At 47.6% G+C, this 22,672-nt stretch overlaps 1 protein-coding gene across 5 annotated transcripts in view; it reads right to left on the bottom strand.

The window, feature by feature from the left end:
• SPATS2 (spermatogenesis associated serine rich 2) overlaps positions 1–22,672 on the bottom strand; it is a 161,201-nt gene that overhangs the window by 52,047 nt on the left and 86,482 nt on the right. For all 5 annotated transcript variants that reach the window (XM_030196804.1, XM_030196805.1, XM_030196806.1 and 2 more), the window contains 5 exons: positions 19,629–19,835; positions 16,343–16,478; positions 13,556–13,614; positions 12,730–12,839; positions 34–136 (listed from right to left, as the gene is read on the bottom strand). In XM_030196804.1, coding sequence (XP_030052664.1) covers positions 34–136; positions 12,730–12,839; positions 13,556–13,614; positions 16,343–16,478; positions 19,629–19,835 — 615 coding nt within the window. The remainder of the gene's footprint in view (positions 1–33; positions 137–12,729; positions 12,840–13,555; positions 13,615–16,342; positions 16,479–19,628; positions 19,836–22,672) is intronic.

A 22,672-nucleotide genomic window follows, 5' to 3' on the forward strand; every position in this document is an offset into this window, starting at 1 on the left:
ATGCACATAGATTACTGCTATGACAACTCTCACCTTGTCCAAAGGATTCAATACCCTTCTTCAATGTGTCCACGTCCCCTGTGAAGCGAGCAGCCCGCCCCAGGTCTTCATCATACTTCCTCTCACTGACAAAGTGCTGTGTATGTGGTGGGGAGAAAGGGTCAGATGTAAGAGCAACAGGCAACTGTAGACAGCTGAAAGAGGCTACATCATTTCCCCAAGCTGGGTGCAAGGAAAGGAATGGACCTGTACCATCTTTGATGTAATGGAAGTAAACAGCCTCTTTTGCTTAGAATGTTTTTAACTTTAGTTTGTAGCACAGCTTAGTTTCCATAGTGTAAAACCCTTCCCCTATAGTTTTAAAACTTTCTGCCACAGCCTATTAACAGACAGCTTCTAGAAGGCACAGCAGTGTTTAGTTTGTCCTCATTACCACCCACCCACCCCTAGAAGAATTCTTCATTTACAGTCAGTTATTCTAATTACAACAGAGGAATCCTCTTACAGAGTTTTAATTACATTTCATTACTTTCTGAAAAGCAAACCCTAAATAAATCACACAATAAACCATATAATCTAAAGGCTCTTTTATATTAGTCTAATATCTCTAGTACCTTAACAAGTTTTAAATTATTAAACAACTCATTATTACTAAGAGGCAGACAGCAGTCCAGCAGCGACAGGGGTGCTACACAGTTTTTTTTTGCATTGTCACATGTATGATTATCTCCCAGTTGGTGAGAGGTTATATGTGTGTGCCCGATGCAAAGAGTCCATTCTCTTGAGGCTACAGTAGCAGACTTGGAGTTGCTGAGGAAAACAGAGAGATATAGAGGAGACCTACTGGGAAGTAGTAGAGAAGTCCCACTTCCAGTCTGGCAGCCCCTGCGCTGCCTTGGAGGAGAAGTCTCCTAAAAGGAGAGTGTCACCCTGGTGAAGAGCGAATGCTACATACCTGTAGAAGGTATTCTCCGAGGACAGCAGGCTGATTGTTCTCACTGATGGGTGACGTCCACGGCAGCCCCTCCAATCGGAAACTTCACTAGCAAAGTCCTTTGCTAGCCCTCGCGCGCCCGCGCGCACCGCGCATGCGCGGCCGTCTTCCCGCCCGAAACCGGCTCGAGCCGGCCAGTCCAGTATGTAGCAAGACAATACACTTCAAGGGAAGACACAACTCCAAAGGGGAGGCGGGCGGGTTTGTGAGAACAATCAGCCTGCTGTCCTCGGAGAATACCTTCTACAGGTATGTAGCATTCGCTTTCTCCGAGGACAAGCAGGCTGCTTGTTCTCACTGATGGGGTATCCCTAGCCCCCAGGCTCACTCAAAACAACAACATTGGTCAATTGGGCCTCGCAACGGCGAGGACATAACTGAGATTGACCTAAAAAAATTTACCAACTAACTGAGAGTGTAGCCTGGAACAGAACAAACAGGGCCCTCGGGGGGTGGAGTTGGATCCTAAAGCCCAAACAGGTTCTGAAGAACTGACTGCCCGAACCGACTGTCACGTCGGGTATCCTGCTGCAGGCAGTAATGAGATGTGAATGTGTGGACAGATGACCACGTCGCAGCTTTGCAAATTTCCTCCATGGTGGCTGACTTCAAGTGGGCTACCGACGCTGCCATGGCTCTAACATTATGAGCCGTGACATGACCCTCAAGAGCCAGCCCAGCCTGGGCGTAAGTGAAGGAAATGCAATCTGCTAGCCAATTGGATATGGTGCGTTTCCCTACAGCCACTCCCCTCTTGTTGGGATCAAAAGAAACAAACAATTGGGCGGACTGTCTGTGGGGCTGTGTCCGCTCCAGATAGAAGGCCAATGCTCTCTTGCAGTCCAATGTGTGCAGCTGACGTTCAGCAGGGCAGGAATGAGGACGGGGAAAGAATGTTGGCAAGACAATTGACTGGTTCAGATGGAACTCCGACACAACCTTTGGCAGAAACTTAGGGTGAGTGCGGAGGACTACTCTGTTGTGATGAAATTTGGTGTAAGGGGCCTGGGCTACCAGGGCCTGAAGCTCACTGACTCTACGAGCCGAGGTAACTGCCACCAAGAAAATGACCTTCCAGGTCAAGTACTTCGGATGGCAGGAATTCAGTGGCTCGAAAGGAGGTTTCATCAGCTGGGTGAGAACGACCTTGAGATCCCATGACACTGTAGGAGGCTTGACAGGGGGCTTTGACAAAAGCAAACCTCTCATGAAGCGAACAACTAAAGGCTGTCCTGAGATCGGCTTACCTTCCACTTGGTAATGGTATGCACTGATTGCACTAAGGTGAACCCTTACGGAGTTGGTCTTCAGACCAGACTCAGACAAGTGGAGAAGGTATTCAAGCAGGGTCTGTGTAGGACAAGAGCGAGGATCTAGGGCCTTGCTGTCACACCAGACGGCAAACCTCCTCCAATGAAAGAAGTAACTTCTCTTAGTGGAGTCTTTCCTGGAAGCAAGCAAGATGCGGGAGACACCCTCTGGCAGACCCAAAGAGGCAAAGTCTACGCCCTCAACATCCAGGCCGTGAGAGCCAGGGACTGGAGGTTGGGATGCAGAAGAGCCCCTTCGTCCTGCGTGATGAGGGTCGGAAAACACTCCAATCTCCACGGTTCTTCGGAGGATAACTCCAGAAGAAGAGGGAACCAGATCTGACGCGGCCAAAAGGGAGCAATCAGAATCATGGTGCCTCGGTCTTGCTTGAGTTTCAACAAAGTCTTCCCCACCAGAGGAATGGGAGGATAAGCATACAGCAGACCTTCCCCCCAATCCAGGAGGAAGGCATCCGACGCCAGTCTGCCGTGGGCCTGAAGCCTGGAACAGAACTGAGGGACCTTGTGGTTCACTTGAGATGCGAAGAGATCCACCAGGGGGGTGCCCCACGCCTGGAAGATCTGTCGCACCACACGGGAATTGAGCGACCACTCGTGAGGTTGCATAATCCTGCTCAACCTGTCGGCCAGACTGTTGTTTACGCCTGCCAGATATGTGGCTTGGAGCACCATGCCTTGACGGCGAGCCCAGAGCCACATGCTGACGGCTTCCTGACACAGGGGGCGAGATCCGGTGCCCCCCTGCTTGTTGACATAGTACATGGCAACCTGATTGTCTGTCTGAATTTGGATAATTTGGTGGGACAGCCGATCTCTGAAAGCCTTCAGAGCGTTCCAGATCGCTCGCAACTCCAGAAGATTGATCTGTAGATCGCTTTCTTGGAGGGACCACCTTCCTTGGGTGTGAAGCCCATCGACATGAGCTCCCCATCCCAGGAGAGACGCATCCGTGGTCAGCACTTTTTGAGGCTGAGGAATTTGGAAGGGACGTCCCAGAGTCAAATTGGAGCAAATCGTCCACCAATACAGGGATTCGAGAAAACTCGTGGACAGGTGGATCACGTCCTCTAGACCCCCGGCGGCCTGATACCACTGGGAGACTAGGGTCCATTGAGCAGATCTCATGTGAAGGCGGGCCATGGGAGTCACATGAACTGTGGAAGCCATGTGGCCCAGCAATCTCAACATCTGCCGAGCTGTGATCTGCTGGGACGCTCGCACCCGCGAGACGAGGGACAACAAGTTGTTGGCCCTCGCCTCTGGGAGATAGGCGCGAGCCGTCCGAGAATCCAGCAGGGCTCCGATGAATTCGAGTTTCTGCACTGGGAGAAGATGGGACTTTGGGTAATTTATCACAAACCCCAGTAGCTCCAGGAGGCGAATAGTCATCTGCATGGACTGCAGGGCTCCTGCCTCGGATGTGTTCTTCACCAGCCAATCGTCGAGATATGGGAACACGTGCACCCCCAGCCTGCGAAGCGCCGCTGCTACCACAGCTAGGCACTTTGTGAACACCCTGGGCGCAGAGGCGAGCCCAAAGGGTAGCACACAGTACTGGAAGTGGCGTGCGCCCAGCTGAAATCGCAGATACTGTCTGTGAGCTGGCAGTATCGGGATGTGTGTGTAGGCATCCTTCAAGTCCAGAGAGCATAGCCAATCGTTTTGCTGAATCATGGGGAGAAGGGTGCCCAGGGAAAGCATCCTGAACTTTTCTTTTACGAGATATTTGTTCAGGGCCCTTAGGTCTAGGATGGGACGCATCCCCCCTGTTTTCTTTTCCACAAGGAAGTACCTGGAATAGAACCCCAGCCCTTCTTGCCCGGATGGCACGGGCTCGACCGCATTGGCGCTGAGAAGGGCGGAGAGTTCCTCTGCAAGTACCTGCTTGTGCTGGAAGCTGTAGGACTGAGCTCCCGGTGGACAATTTGGAGGTTGTGAGGCCAAATTGAGGGTGTATCCTTGCGGACTATTTGGAGAACCCACTGATCGGAGGTTATGAGAGGCCACCTTTGGTGAAAAGCTTTCAACCTCCCTCCGACAGGCAGGTCGCCCGGCACTGACACTTGGATGTCGGCTATGCTCTGCTGGAGCCAGTCAAAAGCTCGCCCCTTGCTTTTGCTGGGGAGCCGCGGGGCCTTGCTGATTCGCACGCTGCTGACGAGAGCGAGCGCGCTGGGGCTTAGCCTGGGCCGCAGGCTGTCGGGAAGGAGGATTGTACCTACGCTTGCCAGAAGTATAGGGAACAGTCTTCCTTCCCCCGAAAAATCGTCTACCTGTAGAGGTAGAAGCTGAAGGCTGCCGGCGGGCGAACTTGTCGAATGCGGTGTCCCGCTGGTGGAGAGACTCTACCACCTGCTCGACTTTTTCGCCAAAAATGTTATCCGCACGGCAAGGCGAGTCCGCAATCCGCTGCTGGATTCTATTCTCCAGGTCGGCGGCACGCAGCCATGAGAGCCTGCGCATCACCACACCTTGAGCAGCGGCCCTGGACGCAACATCAAAAGTGTCATAAACTCCTCTGGCCAGGAATTTTCTGCACGCCTTCAGCTGCCTGACCACCTCCTGAAAAGGCTTGGCTTGCTCAGGGGAAGAGCATCAACCAAGCCCGCCAACTGCCGCACATTATTCCGCATGTGTATGCTCGTGTAGAGCTGGTAAGACTGGATCTTGGACACGAGCATAGAGGAATGGTAGGCCTTCCTCCCAAAGGAGTCTAAGGTTCTAGCGTCCTTGCCCGGGGGCGCCGAAGCATGTTCCCTAGAACTCTTAGCCTTCTTTAGGGCCAAATCCACAACTCCAGAGTCATGAGGCAACTGAGTGCGCATCAGCTCTGGGTCCCCATGGATCCGGTACTGGGACTCGATCTTCTTGGGAATGTGGGGATTAGTTAATGGCTTGGTCCAGTTCGCAAGCAATGTCTTCTTCAGGACATGGTGCAAGGGAACAGTGGACGCTTCCTTAGGTGGAGAAGGATAGTCCAGGAGCTCAAACATTTCAGCCCTGGGCTCGTCCTCCACAACCACCGGGAAGGGGATGGCCGTAGACATCTCCCGGACAAAGGAGGCAAAAGACAGACTCTCGGGAGGAGAAAGCTGTCTCTCAGGAGAGGGAGTGGGATCAGACGGAAGACCCTCAGACTCCTCGTCAGAGAAATATCTGGGATCTTCCTCTTCCTCCCACGAGGCCTCACCCTCGGTGTCAGACACAAGTTCACGGACCTGTGTCTGCAACCTCGCCCTGCTCGACTCCGTGGAACCCCGTCCACGATGGGGGCGTCGAGAGGTAGACTCCCTCGCCCGCATCGGCGAAGCTCCCTCCGCCGACGTAGTCGGGGAGCCTTCCTGGGAGGTGGCCGCGGTCGGTACCGCGCGCGGTACCGACGTCGGGGACCTCAACCTGGGCGATGGGCCAGCCGGCGCCACGCTCGACGGTACCGGTGGCGCAAGCACCGCCGGTACCGGAGGGGTAGGGCGCAACAGCTCTCCCAGAATCTCTGGGAGAACGGCCCGGAGGCTCTCGTTTAGAGCGGCTGCAGAGAAAGGCTGAGAGGTCGATGCAGGCGTCGACGTCAGTACCTGTTCCGGGCGTGGAGGCTGTTCCGGGCTGTCCAGAGCGGAGCGCATCGACACCTCCTGAACAGAGGGTGAGCGGTCCTCTCGGTGCCGATGCCTGCTGGGTGCCGAATCCCTCGGCGACCCAGAGCTCTCGGTGCCGACACGGGGAGGAGACCAGTGTCGATGCTTCTTCGATTTCTTCCGAAGCATGTCACCGGAGCTCCCCGGCACCGACGAGGAGGACGTCGAATCCATCCGTCGCTTCCTCGGGGCCGAGACTGAAGAAGGTCGATCTCGGGGGGCTGTACCGCAGGAGCCCTCAGGGTAGGCGGAGACCCACCCGAGGGCTCACCGCCACCAGCAGGGGAATGGACAGCCCTCACCTGCACTCCACCCGATGCACCACCGTCCGACGACATCAGCAGACGAGGTCCTGGTACCACCGACGTCGATGCAGCTATCCGATGTCTCGGCGCCGATGCAGAGGCCCGATGCCTCGATGCACTCGATGCAGGGGCGGCCGAGGAAGATGGTCTGGACGCTGACGACGTCGATGCACTCGAAGATCCCGGTGCCGATGCCGACGAAGAGCCCGAGAACAACACGTTCCACTGGGCTAGTCTCGCTACCTGAGTCCGCCTTTGAAGCAGGGAACACAGACTGCAGTTCTGAGGGCGGTGCTCGGCCCCCAGACACTGAAGACACGACGAGTGTCGATCAGTGAGCGAGATAACCCGGGCGCACTGGGTGCACTTCTTGAAGCCGCTGGAAGGCTTCGATGTCATGGGCGGAAAAATCACGCCGGCGAAATCAAAAGCCGAAATGGCGAAATTTGAAGCACCAAATTTAGAGGGAGAAAAAATCTCAACCGAGGCCGAAAAGAGGCCTACCCCGACGACGAAAGAAAACTTACCGGGGCAAAAAAGCTGGAAGTACGGGGAGGATTTGCACGAAACCCGGCGGGGGGTTTCCGGAGCACTTCCCGACTAGGACAAAGCTTTCCCGAAGGAAAAAAACACGTTCAAAACAAATTGGACGCGCGAGGTCGACTTTCCGGGGCTCGACACGGCGAAAACACGACCGTACCGAGTGCGGACAAAAGAAGACTGGCCGGCTCGAGCCGGTTTCGGGCGGGAAGACGGCCGCGCATGCGCGGTGCGCGCGGGCGCGCGAGGGCTAGCAAAGGACTTTGCTAGTGAAGTTTCCGATTGGAGGGGCTGCCGTGGACGTCACCCATCAGTGAGAACAAGCAGCCTGCTTGTCCTCGGAGAATAGGAAGTACCCTGGTAGCAAGGACCTGCCCACCAGGGGAGACAATGTCCTCTTATGCCAAGGATATGTCTTCAAGAACTTCTGCCCTGGTGGGATGGATTAGGACAGCTGTTGTAGTTGGTGATTCGATCATTAGGTATACAGACAGCTAGTGGACGTGAGTATCACTTGGTCACTTGCCTGCCTGGTGGGAAGGTGGCAGACCTCATGCATCACCTAGACAGGATTTTAGATAGTGCTGGGGAGGAACCAGATTTCTTGTTACAGTACAATTGGGTACCAATGACATAGGAAAATGTGGTAGGGAGATTCTGAAAGTCAAATTTAGACTCTTAGGTAGAAAGATCCTTCAGGGTAACGTTTTCATAAATGCTTCCCATTCCATGATCAGGATCCAAGGAGCAGGCAGAGCTCCGAAGTGTCGCAGCACGGTTGAGATGATGGTGCAGGGATGAGGTACTTAGTTACTGGGCAACATTCTGGGAAGGGGGGCGGGGCCTATTCCAAATTTTTTTCCGGGGGGGGGGGGGGGGGGGGGTGGTGAAGCCGACAGTCATCCAGGAGCGCATGGTTCAGTGTGGAGTATCCTTGAAGGAAACTATTTAAATATGACATTTATGGAATCCCAATAGAGAGGTTTCAACAATGGTGAAAGAAAGCCAGGAGTGCTTAAGGCGACAGCAGTGTAAAGGATGCACTTTATCCCCATCAACTTCTAAGCAGTTTGTAGATGGATACAAGGGGAAAAAAAACACAATTTGAACTGCCTGTATACAAATGCTAGAAGCCTAAAAAAATAAGATGGGAGAGTTTGAGTATATAGCACTAAATGATGAGGTAGTTATAACTGTCCTCTTTCCACCAAGTCTCTGAGATGCCTATCAATGGGACACCATGTTAACGGGGCACTAATTATATCTCAAAATGAAAGAGAACAAATTGGAGGGGGGTTGCAATATATGTTAATGAAGGAATTGAGTCAAACAAAATAAACATTTTACATGAAACAGATAGTGTCGAATCATTATGGATAGAAATTCCATGTGTGAAAGGAGTATTCTTGTAGGGTTGTACTACTGTTTGTCAGGACAGAAGAGATGTTTACAGAAAATAGGAAAACTGGCAAATTAGGCAACAGTATAATCAGTGGCGTAGCCAGAAGTCAATTTTTGGGTGGGCCAACAGGTTGGATGGGTGGGCACTAGACAGTGGTGTGCTGGTAAATGTTTAACGACAGGCTCTCTCTCCGGTCCACCTCTGCACCCCCCCGTCCACCTGTGCACCTCCCCTCAAAATTGCAGAGCTGGCTATAGCCGGGGAGAGAGCCTGGGGGGGGGGGGGGGGGGGGGGCAATGCATTACTCTCTCCAGGAAAAAAAAAATTAAATGATCCCAGGTTCCAATTTAATTCATGTTTAATGTGGGATAAAATGCCATAAATAAGTAAATAAATAAATATAAACTTTTAATGTTGAGCACCTGATTCTCAAAGTGGACATATTCCAAACACTATAATGAAAATAAAATGATTTTTTTCTACCTTTGTTGTCTGGTAACTGTTTTTCTGATCATGCTGGCCCAGTATCCGATTCTGCTGCTATCTGTCCTCTTAACTCCTTTTCCAGGGCTTCCTTTCCATTTATTTCTTTACTTTCCTCCTGTCTTCTTCATTTCTTGCTCTATATCCATAAGTAAAAGCTGGGTCCTCCGCAGACCTGACTGTCCAGTGGATCCAGCTTCTGCCTATTTTCTTCATCCATGTGCAGTTTTTCTCTCTTCCTTTTCCCTCATCTCCTTCCTCATTCTTCCATCCCCTCCATCCATGTCCAGCATTTCTTCTCTCCCCCTTCCCTCTCTTCCATCCATGTCCAGCAACCCTCCTCTCCCCTGTCCTTCCCTCCATCCATGTCCAGCTATCCTCCTCTCCCCTGCCCTCCCCTTCATACACCCATGTCCAGCAACCTTCCTATCTCCTCTTTCCTCCCCTCCATCCACGCATGTCCAGCAACTCTCCTCTCCCCTCCAGCCATCCATACCTAGCAATTCTTTTCTCTCCCCTGCCCCCCTCCATCCATCCATACCCAGCAATTCTCTTCTCTCTCCCCTTGTCCCCTCCATCCATCCATCCCCAGCAATTCTCTTCCCTCCCCTGCCCCCCTCCATTCATCCATACCCAGCAATTCTCCTCTCTGCCCTGCCCCTATCCAGCCATACCCAGCAATTCTGTTCTTGCCCCTGCCCCCCTCTATCCATCTATACCATACCCAGCAATTCTCTTTTCTCCCCTGTCCCCTCCCTCCATCTATACCATACCCAGCAATTCTCTTTTCTCCCCTGTCCCCTCCCTCCAGCCATCAGCGATTCTCCTCTCGCCCCTCCCGCTCCCATCCATGTCCTGCGATTCCACCTGCCCGCCCGGAGCCCTCTTCTCACCCCCCAAAAAATTTACAGTGCAGGCTGAGCTCCGTTCCCGCATATGCCTCCCTCACTCTCACGGCAGCGCTTCCCAAACGCTGCCCACTGCCGCCACGATCGCAGGATCTACCTTCCTCCGTCTCAGCACTCAGCAGCAGAGGTAGCGAATCATACACGCTGCCTCCTTCTAACCCGGAAGCGTCTCCTCTGCCGCTTCCGGGTTAGAAGGAGGCAGCGTGTATGATTCGCTACCGCTGCTGCTGAGATGGAGGGAGGTAAATCCTGCGATCGTGGCGGCGGTGGGCAGCGTTTGGGAAGCGCTGCCGTGAGAGTGAGGCAGATGCGGGAACGGAGCTCAGCCTGCTCCCTCCGCTCCACTGCCTCAACTGCTGGGTGGGCCTGAACCAAAACTGGGTGGGCCTGGGCCCACCCAGGCCCACCCGTGGCTACGCCCCTGAGTATAATAATGGGCGATTTCAATTACCTTCTACAAACATTTCTACAATATTATTCTGTATCAGAAGGATTGCCTCAAATTTATAAAGTGGAGAAAAAAAAGACCTCAGTAGAAAAGGAGATACACCTAATTGTAAGGCAAGGCTTCATTAGATAGGTGGCTCACTATAATCATCAGTCATAAAAAAAAAACTCCACTTATGTATACCCAAAATAGTCCTTCGTAAAGCAAAAACCACTTACTGATACAAAATAGACTCAGGAAATTATATCAAAAAATCTCAGTTGCCACGTCAACATTTCCACATAGTACTTATCTTGGAATGATAAAGGATCTCTACGATCCCAGTATGATCCAATATAGTCACTCATATCCCAACAGGGGCTCCATGTTTCGCCACTGCAAGCTGCAAGCCATTTTCAGTACAGGTAGATCTCTTACATCGTCTTCTGTAAAAAAAAAATAAAAATTACCTTCAACAAACACTAAACTTCTACAATATTCTGTATCAAGAAGGATTGCTTCCAAGCTGCTTCAGGGGAAAACATTATTTTATATCCAATCCAAGACAGCAAAAATAAAAATGCAACTTCCAAACAGCTTTCCAGCACCGGCCACTATCAATATGGCCATATTGATAGTGGCCGGTGCTGGAAAGCTGTTTGGAAGTTGCATTTTTATTTTTGCTGTCTTGGATTGGATATAAAATAATGTTTTCCCCTGAAGCAGCTTGGAAGCAATCCTTCTTGATACAGAATATTGTAGAAGTTTAGTGTTTGTTGAAGGTAATTTTTATTTTTTTTTTACAGAAGACGATGTAAGAGATCTACCTGTACCAAAAATGGCTTTCAAGGGCGATGATGCAGAGGAACTAAAAGAAATCTTGGTGACTCTGGAAAATGTACTGAGCCAAATTGACAAATTAAAGAGTAGTAAATCACCTGGACCGGATAGCATGTATCCAAAGGTACTGAAAGAACTCAAACATGAGATTGCTGATCTGCTGTTAATAACCTGTCGTTAAGATTGTCTGTAGTTCCTGAAGATTGGAGGGTGGCCAATGTAACACCGATGTTTAAAAAGGATTCCATGGGTGACCCGAGAAATTACAGACCGGTAAGCCTGATGACAGTGCTGGGTGAAACGGTGGAAACTATTACAAAGAATAAAATTATGGAACAGATAAACATGGTTTAATGGGACATTCAGCATGATTTCAGCCAAGGGAAGTCTTGCCTCACCAATTTGCTTAATTTCTTTTAAGGCGTGAACACGTTGACAAAGGTGAGCCCGTCGATATTGTGTATCTAGATTTGCAGAAAGCTTTTGACAAAGTTCCTCATGAAAGACTCCTGAGAAAATTAGAGACATGGGATAGGAGGCAATGTTCTGTTGTGGATTAAGAATTATTAGACAAAAAAAAACAGAGGATAGTGTTAAATGGCCACTTGTCTCAATGAAGGAGGGTGAACAGTGGAGTGCCACAAGGATCTATACTGGGACTTGTGTTAACATATTTATAAATGATCTGGAATTCGGAACACAGAGTGAAGCAATTTCATTTACACAGGACACAAAACTATTCAAGGTTGTGAAAAATTGCAGGAAGACCTTAGGAAATTGAAAGACTGGGCATCCAAATGGCAGATGAAATTTAATGTGGACAAATGCAAAGTGATGCACATTGGGAAGAACAATCCAAACCATAGTTACTTGATACTAGGGGTCCACCCTGGGTGGAAGCACCCAAGAAAAAGATCTAGGTGGTGTTGCAGACAACACTATCAAATTTCTCTATTTATACCTTGTAACCCCTATTACTATGTAAGCCGCATTGAACCTACTTTGAGCGGGAAAGCGCGGGGTACAAATGTAATAATAATAATACGCTAAAATCTTCTGCCCAGTGTGCAGCTGCGGCCAAAAAAGCAAACAGGATGCTAGGAACGATTAAGAAAGGGATAGTAAACAAGACTGAGAATACTATAATGCCTCTGTATTGCTCCATGGTGCAACCTCACCTTGAGTATTACGTTCAGTTCCGGTTGCCTTATCTTAAAAAAGGTATAGCGGAATTAGAAAAGTTTCAAAGAAGAGCAATCAAAATAATAAACAGAATGAAACTCTCATAGGAGGAAAGGCTAAAGAGGTTAGGGCTCCTCAGCTTGGGAAAGAGATGGCTGAGGGGAGATATGATTGAGGTCTACAAAATCCTGAGTTGTGTAAAATGAGTAGAAGTGAATCGATTTTTTTAACTTCAAAAATAAAAAGATTAGGGGATACTCAATGAAGTTACATGGTAATACTTTTAAAACAAACAGGAGTAAATATTTTTCACTCAATGGATAGTTAAGCTCTGGACTCTTTGCCATAAGATGTGGTAACAGCAGTTAGCGTATCTGGGTTTAAAAAAGGTTTGGACAACTTCCTGGAGGAAATGTCCATAGTCTACTACTGAGACAGACATGGGGAAGCCACTGCTTGCCCCAGGATTAGTAGCATGGCATGCTGCTATCTGGGTTTCTGCCAAGTACTTGTGACCTGGATTGGACACTGTTGGAAACGGGATACTGGGCTAGATGGACCACTGGTCTGACACAGTATGGATATTCTTATGCTCTTATGACCTCTGCATACAAAGCAGGTACCTATAGAGTGGTGGGGATGGCACAGGCAAGGGGTGCAAAGGGATGGAGGGCTGGGTTACCTTGATGTCAGCTCGCAGCTCTGAGAGCTGCTCCTCTGACATTCTCACAGCCACATCTGTCATTCGCTTCAGTTCTTCTGCCTTCTTCTGGCGACTATCCAGAATCTCCACTATAAAGCAAAGAGAGGCAGAAGCCTCCATCAGTTGCATTAGCAAAGCAGAATGGTCTTTTAGAAAATGAAGATACCAGTCATGTCATTGAGGCATTTCCAAATGCAAAGTAAAAAAAAAAAAATACACCAAGTGCAGATATGCTATATCTGTCCAGCCTCACCACACATTAAAGCATCTCTCCCCTGCTCCACCATTGCCCTGGCTGAATCCCTCTTCTAATGGTAGCAAAGAGACAGTAAATGTAAAGTACAATCCTGCACTCTGATGAACAAGGTGGCATAAAGCTAATACTCCTCCTGTAACCCTCTTAAAAAAGACAATCTCATTGCTCCCATTTGCAGATAAGGAACTCTGATCCTGTTATCTTTGTTCATAGCTGGTCATGACTACAAGCTGAAAGAGTAATCTAATCAAAGCAGCTGTTACTGGTTTCACTGCCCTTAGAACAGAGGATTTACACCAGGAGTGAGCAACCTCGGTCCTCAACCCAGTCAGGTTTGTCAGGATTTCCCCAATGATTATGTATCTACTTTCAAATGAGTATCAAAATTTTAAACTAGTTACAGTGATGTAATGTCTACCTTGGGGAAATCCTGAAAACCCTACTGGATTGCAGCTCTCAAGGACCGACATTACCCACCCCTGGTTACACACACAAGCCTCTATCACAACATATAGACATTTTGTAGAGACAAAAAAAGATAATACTTACTGGCTTCCACTTTAACTTTGTCCATCTCAGCCAGTAATGCTACTTCCTGGTCCATGAGACTGGAACACAAGGTAATATGAATATGAGTGTACAGTACACCACAGCCATACACATACACACACGTGCCATAGGATTCTGTCAGGTACTTGTGACCTGGATTGTCCACTGTTGGAAGCAGGATATTGAGCTAGATAGACCATCAGTCTGACCCAGTTATGACTATTCTTACGTTCTTAATGCAGTCCTACAAGACACGCACGCACAATTTTATAGTCGCACACCAAGCCGGGAACACATCCACCACCACAGTTGTACAATTAAGAATGCAACAATTAAAAAGGATTTGGGGAAGTTTTCCAACACCAATTATTTGGTAGCATTCTGCCCCCAACCACAAGGAAGTGACAGAAAAACGTAAGAGGAGAGGCTACACTTCCATTCTCTTTCTCTCTCATCCAGCACTTTCCGCTTTCTCCCTTTGACATACATACACAACTGTCTTCTCTCCCCATACACCTGTAAAAGAGGCCTATGGAGCTTTTTACTAAGATCTATGTTTATTCCCAGTGGAGGACATATTAGGATCATATAGTAAGTGGACCAAATTTGCTCCTTTCCAGGAGTGGCCACAATCAGTCCATGGTTCTGGTTAGAGAGAGGTTCATTCACTTGTCTCTTAGAAGAAGGAAGCCAGGGACAGGAGGAAGCTTGCCTCTTGTTTGTAATATCCAGCAGTGGGTGCAGACGATCATATTGTAAGGCCCCTGTGATTCTGGATTCAGCTGTAGAGTGGGGTATTCCCACTGTGAGGGTCTGTCTTTCAAGGGGAAAAGTGACCTGTTTCAGCAGAGAACACAAATTGCCACAGTAGTGAAGTGTGTCTCATATGCCTATCCAGAGTTGCCCAACCATGTGGAAAGGAGACATGAAAGGCTACCTATTCAGAGCACTTATCCAGAAATCTAAGGGAAACAAAGTAAAGAGGTTCAGGCATTTCTGCAGCAGCTTTGGCTTTGAAGACATGTTCCCAGTGACGATCTACTTCAGAGCACCAAATACCAGGTGTAGTGTAGCCTTGGAACTGTTTCTACCCACACATCTCAGGCCCAGATGGTAAATCCCCCCCCCCCCCCCCAAAAAAAAAAAAAAAAAAACTTTTCCCACTGGAGCATCCACACCAAGGTTTGCAAGTGCCCAGTGAGAGACAGCACTGGTTTGAAGTGGTAGACCATAATTTCCAGATAGTGGGGATTCTGCTGCCAAGAACCTTCATTCACAGCCTTGGTTCCAATGCAGCTGAAAGAAAGGAGAAACTACAACAAAACAAAAAACACTATTTTGAATGTGAGAAACAAAGCAGATCTTACTTATTGAGATCTGACATATGAGAAACAGACAGAAAAAAAAATCTTCCATTTCCCAACCCTGTCCTGTATTTGACCTTTGTAAAGGGTCACTGCACAAGCAGAATAGCAGTTTATCAGGTTCTGCCATGCTAAGACAAGGTATAATTGTGCTGATATCTCTTAACAGAATCTGGGAACTTGAAACACTGGCCTGGTGACTGCCCTGGGAAAAGAGCCTTCCCTCTTCTCCAGGATCTGAAGTTGAGGGGCACAGAAATGTATTTCCAGCGCCTGCTTTACATCACTGGTGTTGGCTGCTCCACTACTGCCATTTCTTTCTCTGAACCACTGGAGGCAGCCAAGAGAATCAGGCTCGAGACAAAAATGGTATGTCTCAAACACTACATATTCACTGGAAGGTAATCTGTGACAGTGTTCCTGCCGCTGGATTGTGGAAATGAAGGGCCCAGAGTCATATCAGAGGGAAAGGGAGTGGGTTGTGTTTGGAAAGTGAGCAGGTAAACATCCTATTGGCTCAGCTGCTAGGAAAGTTGGGCTGGCTCATGCCTGTAGTGCTGATAAATCCGGTAAAGAAAGCACACTCCTCTCTCTTGGCATTTATTGAAGGTGGTTTCTCCTTGGCTGTGTGCCAGAGCAGCTGTAAGGAATCACTCCCTCCCTTGCTATGCGGAACTGTATTTCCTGCTTAGGCTGGCTCAGTACGTCAGAGTTTTCTTGCTGAGCATGGCTTCACTGCTGCACCCTAAGCTTGCACATTTTATAATGTGACAGCTGGGACTTTGCAAGATGCAATTAAGCCTATGAGTAGGAGACTACTGGCACATGTCCATGAGCCACACAAGGTAGATACAGTGAGACATATACAGAGGAGGGACAGAGTGATAAACAAAGGGAAGGGGAAAAAGGGAAGAAGGGGAGAGAATACATGTGGTCCAGAACACAAGGCTGAGAATAGCATGAGAAGACAGGAAAAAAAAAAAGAAGACACACAGTGATTTCAGGAGAGAGTAACATGAATGAAAAAGCAAGAGAGTGAGGGGAAGAAAGATGCCTTCATTACACTGCATAATACCAGGACCAGAGCAAATCAAGGTATGATGTCAGACACTGGGGTTGTGACTGAACCATACAAGCTATGTTTCAGTACTCTTAGAATAATCATGTATAGCTCAGTTTAGAAGTACCAATGGGCAGCTGCTTAGTAATAACTGACCATCAGCCAATCATGTGTTGATAATGTTTTGTTAAACACAGCAGTCAGTCTTTTCCAGCTGAAGCCTTCCAGTCTTTCTACTTCCATTTTCTGAAGGCCACATCTGCAATACAGCATGGAGCCAACATGGAGGGGGTAGGAGGTCATTGTTGCTTCCCAATGGCAGACACACTATCATCAGGTTTCTGATAACAGGATGGCACTCACCAGCTCTGCAGCTCTGCAAATGACTGCTTCATCTTTTTGATAGAGGCATCCATCTCTTCCTTCACCACGACACGATACCGGGCCAGGGACACTGCACAGCGCTGCAAGTCTTTCACTGACTTCTCAATGTTAGCACCTGACGAGTGTGTGTATGTATATATGAGAGAGAGAGAGAAAGGGAAAGAAAAAAAAATGTGAAAGGACAGCATCAGCAGAGGGTATGCAGTATTCCAAAATGTGAAAAATCCATAAAAGCACAAATATCTTCCAATGTAAACACTAACAACGGTTATATGTTAGATGTACCTCAGAGTCCCACAATTCTGCTATATAGGTACACTGTTACCAGAAACATGACATTCCAACCAGACCTAAAGATGACTACAAGCTTTCCTTTCTACATCACTACTTCTTAGCTCCTGTCAGGATTTTGTTGGTACTCCTGCTAGAACTGGTCCAGATATCAAAAGCATTTCAAACCACACCTATTTCTGACCCTACTAAGTATCTACAAAATTAATATTGGAAATTGAGAATCCCAGCTCCCAAGAGTGAATTTGATAGCGGAAAAGAAGAAGGAATAGGATATGGAGTTCATGGTCCAGGCCACTTCTTGCAGGAGTCCCCTACTGTTAGGGATCTGAGGGATACTTTACAGACTCGTAGTATTCAACCTGATCTAGAACCCCAAATGGTACAATTGACACCCAAACAGACGGTTGCCCAGGAAGAGAGGGCAGACAATTTTGCAGACCCCTAGGTAGATAGTGTGGCAGGATGGTCCGAGAAAATAGCAGGCCAAATGTTGCCTTTTCCTAGAGAAGGTTCATTTGACTGCCAGCATATGAATGCAGCTAGACTCTGTATTAGAAGAGGAGTGGCTAACCCACAGTGGGATATGAAATATATGACAGCCGGATTTTAAGTGTGGGAAAAGTATGACTGTAAAGCTGCTAGGCAATTGCCTAGGCTATTTGGTAAACGCCAGCCAGGACAGAAAGAACAGAATGTTTATAAGAAATATGTCCCCTGGAGTTTTACAGACTTGACCACATTAATTCAACAGCTTCCCCCTCGAGTTATGGAATGAGAGAAGTGAACCATGTAGGCACACTTGGGGCCAAATATGAGAAAGTAACTAGACAAGGGGAAAAGAACAATTTGACCAATAAAAGGTGTTTTTTGTTGGGGAATGTATGATCATGTGACAGGGGGAAAGTTAAAGAATATAAAGTAACAGAGTGAGATAAGCAAACTTAGGAACTTGTGGGCACACTTGACTTGTGTCTTGCCATCATCTGCTTGCAACTTCCTCACTGGAAAAAGAAAAAGAGAGATCCATATTTCTATTTTAAACATTTTGTTTGGAGAATTTACTGCTCTTCCTGTGTTACAACTTATTGATTAATAAATTTGGCTGTTGCCTTGCAGAATACATTGGTGATCTTAAGAGAACTAAAAGGAGTTCATCTTTTCCTGAGATCAATAGGAAAGGTAAAGGTAATCCGGGGGAAAGCACCCGAAGGTTTAGCCTTCACTAGCCTTCTGAATATTGCACCCTCTTGGTAAGGTGAGAAGGTGGGGTAGGGGAGGATAAACATTTTCTCAAAATTGATCACCCAACCTAACAACTGCAGAAGACAGACAACTTTGTCTGTCGCCTCCACGCTGTCTGAATAGGTCAGATGAGCTCTGATTCCCTGGATGCCACTACCATCATAACCTTAATAAAGATTCTTGGTGGTGTGGTGAGACCAAAGGGCAAAGCCCTGAACTGGAAGTGACGGCCCAGCACTGCAAAATGTAGAAACCTCTGATGCAGCAGCCATATAGGTATATGCAAGTATGTCTCCATGAGATCGAGTGCAGTGAGAACTTCTCTCGCTTGAACCGAGGCTATGACTGCTCTTAGTGTTTCCATGTGAAAGCGGGACACTTGGGAGGCAGCAGTTTAGACCTTTGAGATCTAAGTCTGGACAAAAGGTGCCTTCCATCTTTGGGACAATGAAGTTGACGGAGTATCTGCCTTATCCCCACCTGGTCTGGGGAACTGGAACAATGGCCTAGAGCACTAGCAAGGCACCTATAGTGGCCTGAACCTTGTCCGCCTTGGTTACCTTTTGACAAAGAGGCTTCAAGAAGAGAGGAGTGACTGAGCAGGAGAACTCCAACTTGTAACCTTCTGTAAGAATATCCAGGACTCACTGAGTTTCTGCAAGGTACTTGTGACCTAGATTGGCCACTGTTGGAAACAGGATACTGGGCTAGATGGACCACTGGTCTGACCCAGTATGGCTGTTCTGATGTGATTTTAGCACACACTTCCTGAACTGCCAAAGACATCCTCCCACTGGAGGAAGAGAAGAGTGGACATGCCTTGCATCATTGTGAAGTTCAGGAGGCACTGGGCACTCTAGTTGACAGGAAGACTTCCCGTCCGCATGACAGGATGATTGGCGTGCCTGAAAGTAGGACTTCAGACCACATTGCTGAAAATCAGGCCAGTACTATCTGCTGTCTCAAAATCAAGAGCCCCCTGATGACACACAACCAGAAGCTTTCGGCTTATTTTATGGCAACCTAGCACAGAGAAGTTTTTAAGCAGGCACAATGTGAGAAAATTACTGTGGCATAGAAGGGTTTGCTCACTTTCTGCACCAGAGCAGAAAAGCTAACTAGTCCCCGCCCCCTCAAATCACCCTAATATTTTTCTGCATCAGCTCCAATCCCTGGTAGTCTAGCTGTCCCCACCCCCCCCCCCCAACCTGACCCTCCCCTTGAACATTAAAAAAAAAAATCTCTAGTGTCTAGTGGCACCTCCCTTTTCTGACCAGACCTGATCCCCCAATTCTTTAAAAATAATTCCCTGTATCTAGCAGCATGCTACTAGACACCAAGGAATTTTTTTTTTTAAGTACTGGGGAGAGAGGAAGCACTAGACTACCACAGATTGCAGGGTCTGGTGCAGAAAGCTGGGTCAGTGTGCAGATCAGGTGGCTTACTTTTAAAAAAAAAAATTAAATTAATGTCCTCTTGCTGTCAGTGCATGAGCCAATCATCATTCACATATTTGACAGGAAGGGGGACATTTGGCAATGAGCTGAGAATTGCTAGCACAGTTTTAGCACAGCAGCAGCTAGTATGCTCACTGCTTACTGTATAGCCGTGGAAGTTTTTAAAATAATTTTGTGGTAGAAGTCGCACGCTGAGCTGGCTCTATCGTGTGGCTTTCTGCATTAGCCTCTGAACATTCACACACACTCCCTGTTCAATACATAGAACTCACCCAGCTTCCTGTTACTGGAAGGCACCGTTGAATCCTCAGGCAGACACAGAAATGATGAAGCCTGTGAGCCAACTATGCTTCCTGAACGTGACTTCTGAGCACTCTTATGCTCATGTGAGGGGGATCTGCTTGGTTGGGAACTCTGGGACAGTAACGAAGTCGGCAGCTTCAGTTCTAGGTCAAGTTTCCCATTCTCCAGTCCAGAGGCTGCAATGGATTGGAGATAGTTATCAGCATCAATTATTCACGTGTAAATGGAACTTGCTGCTTCAAAGTGATGGGAGAGACCTCAAGCTCACAGTTCCCATACTTTCCTCTCACCACTGAGAGTGAGTATCACTGTGAACATCACTACACTGCAACACCATCACTACCACAGTGGTGCCTTCCAATGTTATGGTGCCTTGTAAATGTCTTCACATCCTTATTTTTAATTATCTATTTTTTAGCAGCAGCACATGAAAATGTGCAACTTAGAGATGCATTAAAGAAGTTTGTTTTTCATCTACACAACATACGTTACACTTTCAACATGAAAGAACAATAGTGCAATTATAGAAATGTTCAACGAGTGGGGAAAACATGCATAGCATGGCACATGAAATTTTTTCCAATCCTTTTGTGTACATGTATGCATGCGAGTGACTATGACTGTGACCAGGAGAGCAGAAGGGAGAGGCAGTTTGGAAGGTGCAACTGCCAAGGCCAGATTTATTCCTAAGTGCCCACAGTCAACAGAGGGGGGAAATAGTCTATGTGCCCTCCTCCCCCCCCCCCCCCCCGATCTTGTTCTCAAACCAGTTTCCTGGTATAGCAACAGTTTGCAGGTTCCATACTGAATCCTTACAATGTATTTGTTGCTGCTGCTTAGGGCCCGGACTGAAGCACGGCAGCAACAGCAATAGTCTGGTGCCTATCAGAAGTTCCCTATGCCTAAATCTGGGCCAGCTAATTGCTATGTTTCAGGTTATTAAAGTTTCTATGCTGCAGAAGCTGAAATGCCTTTCCTGCTGAAATGCACTGGAACATTTTTGGGGAAGCTTATTTCTCTGGCACTCTTGGTCTGATCTGGCCATTTTTGAACTGGATGTACCTTTCACCAGATTGTCTCCTACATCAAATTTGGTCCTGTTCAGAGTTATTTTGCCTGTAAGACAAGATGGACCCTCTTATGTATAATTTCTTTCCCACCATTTGTTGGGTTCTAAAGAATAAAAAGTAATAAACAACAACATTTTCATTGCATATGGCTTCAAACCCTCTGTCAATAGTAAACCCAAATTAGCTCCAGTTCCAAAACCTGCCTTAACGTGTTAAATAGAGCCTACCTGTGTCCAGCTGAGCTGGTTCAAATATTCCTGAAGAATCATACTATTTCTTTTGTATGAAATGAATCTGAACCAACAGGTGTAACGATGCAGAACACAGAGCTGGCAAAAGAACCCCAGAATAGTTAATCCAGGCTGGAGGCAGAGACCAATGTAATTTAGATTTTGGCACTGAAACGAGCCTGAAATTTGGGTTTTGGCCCAAAATGCACCAAAATCCTGCCCCCCCCCCCCCCAGTGCAGCCCAGTCACCCATAGACTCTTCCCAGGCCTAACCTTAAGAAGCCCTGGTGGTCTAGTACCTCTTTGGCGGCAAGAACAAACCCCACTCGTTTCTGCCTGATGTCCCTGCTCAGTAGAAATGGCTGCCGAGACTGCCGCTGGAAGTTCCAACAGCTATTTTGAGACTGGAACCACCACAAGCAGGAGCGAGTCTCCTGCCTGTGCTGGTTCTAATCTCAAAATGGCTGCCAGGACCTCCAGCAGCAGTCACATGACGCTGCAGCTGGATGTTCTGGGTTCCATTTTGACTAGAACCGGCTGTGTGCATGAGCCAGTGGGGATGCCCTTGTGCCCACTACCCTCCAATGACAAGGTAGGCCCAAGAGGGAGGCCACTGCAGGGGGGGGGGGGGGGGGGGGGAGGTTGCAATTTAATTTTCGACTGAAACCAAGTGGCCAATTTCAGTTACTGATTCAGTTTCAGCAGAAACAGAAGATCCTGGTTTTGGTCGGGCTGTGTTTGACTATCCCTTGGGATTTTGTCAGGGCCACCAAAACACTGCTTCGATCATGCCAGCTCTTCAATGTCCATAACTGTGGGTTAAGGAAACTTTTGACCAAGGTCATTGTGATGCCTAAAATCACTTGAAAGAACTATGGAGATCTCTGGCTGAGACTGAAGAAAATGTTAACTTTCTGATAATTTCAAGATTACACCACATGGGAGAATGGTAAGAAAGAAATGACTACTGAAGAAAAGCTATATGATGTGTTAAAAAGCATTTCTGAAGATACATTCAGAGGACACTATGAGGCTCATTTTCAAAGCACTTAGCCTCCCAAAGTTCCATAGAAACCTATGGAACTTAGCCTCCCAAAGTGCTTTGAAAATATGCCTCTAAGTGTAGGTGGGAGGTTTTATGGTCTGGGGAGACCAAAGTGTAACGTTCTGATTTTAATTGCAGATATGTGCCCTGAAGAGTTCGCAACCTCCATAATTCTCAAGGAGAACGTCTACATATTCTGTTTGGGATGCTGTATCAAAACATTTTGAGGCCCAGATCAAATTGTCTTACCATCTGCTAGAAACTGAAAAATACTAAGTAGTGAAGGACTATACAGGATACTTAAAAGATGTCACTAGTTGTAGTTCTCAGTTTCAAACTGCTGGTAGAAGGCGGCAAACTCACATGTCTGGACTGGACTGTGATGCTAAGGAAGTCCTATTTTAATTCATTTTTAAATATATTTTTTAGACAATACAAAATGGAGTTAAGATTTTTAGAAAGGTCCTGTACAACTGTTAGAGGAAAGTCAGTAATTTTGATCATTATGACCATGGATCTGAAACTAAAGATTTGCAATCTAGTTAGCATTAATAAGCATCCCTGTGCCTCGCTGGTAGAGGGAGTGAAGATGTGGGAACGATGGACCTGAGACTGTATGGGAGATGAGCTGCAGCCAAGAAAGCATGGCATGGTATGGTAAAAGAAAA

The sequence above is a fragment of the Microcaecilia unicolor genome, chromosome 3 (genome assembly GCF_901765095.1).
Source record: "Microcaecilia unicolor chromosome 3, aMicUni1.1, whole genome shotgun sequence".
NCBI lineage: Eukaryota > Metazoa > Chordata > Amphibia > Gymnophiona > Siphonopidae > Microcaecilia > Microcaecilia unicolor.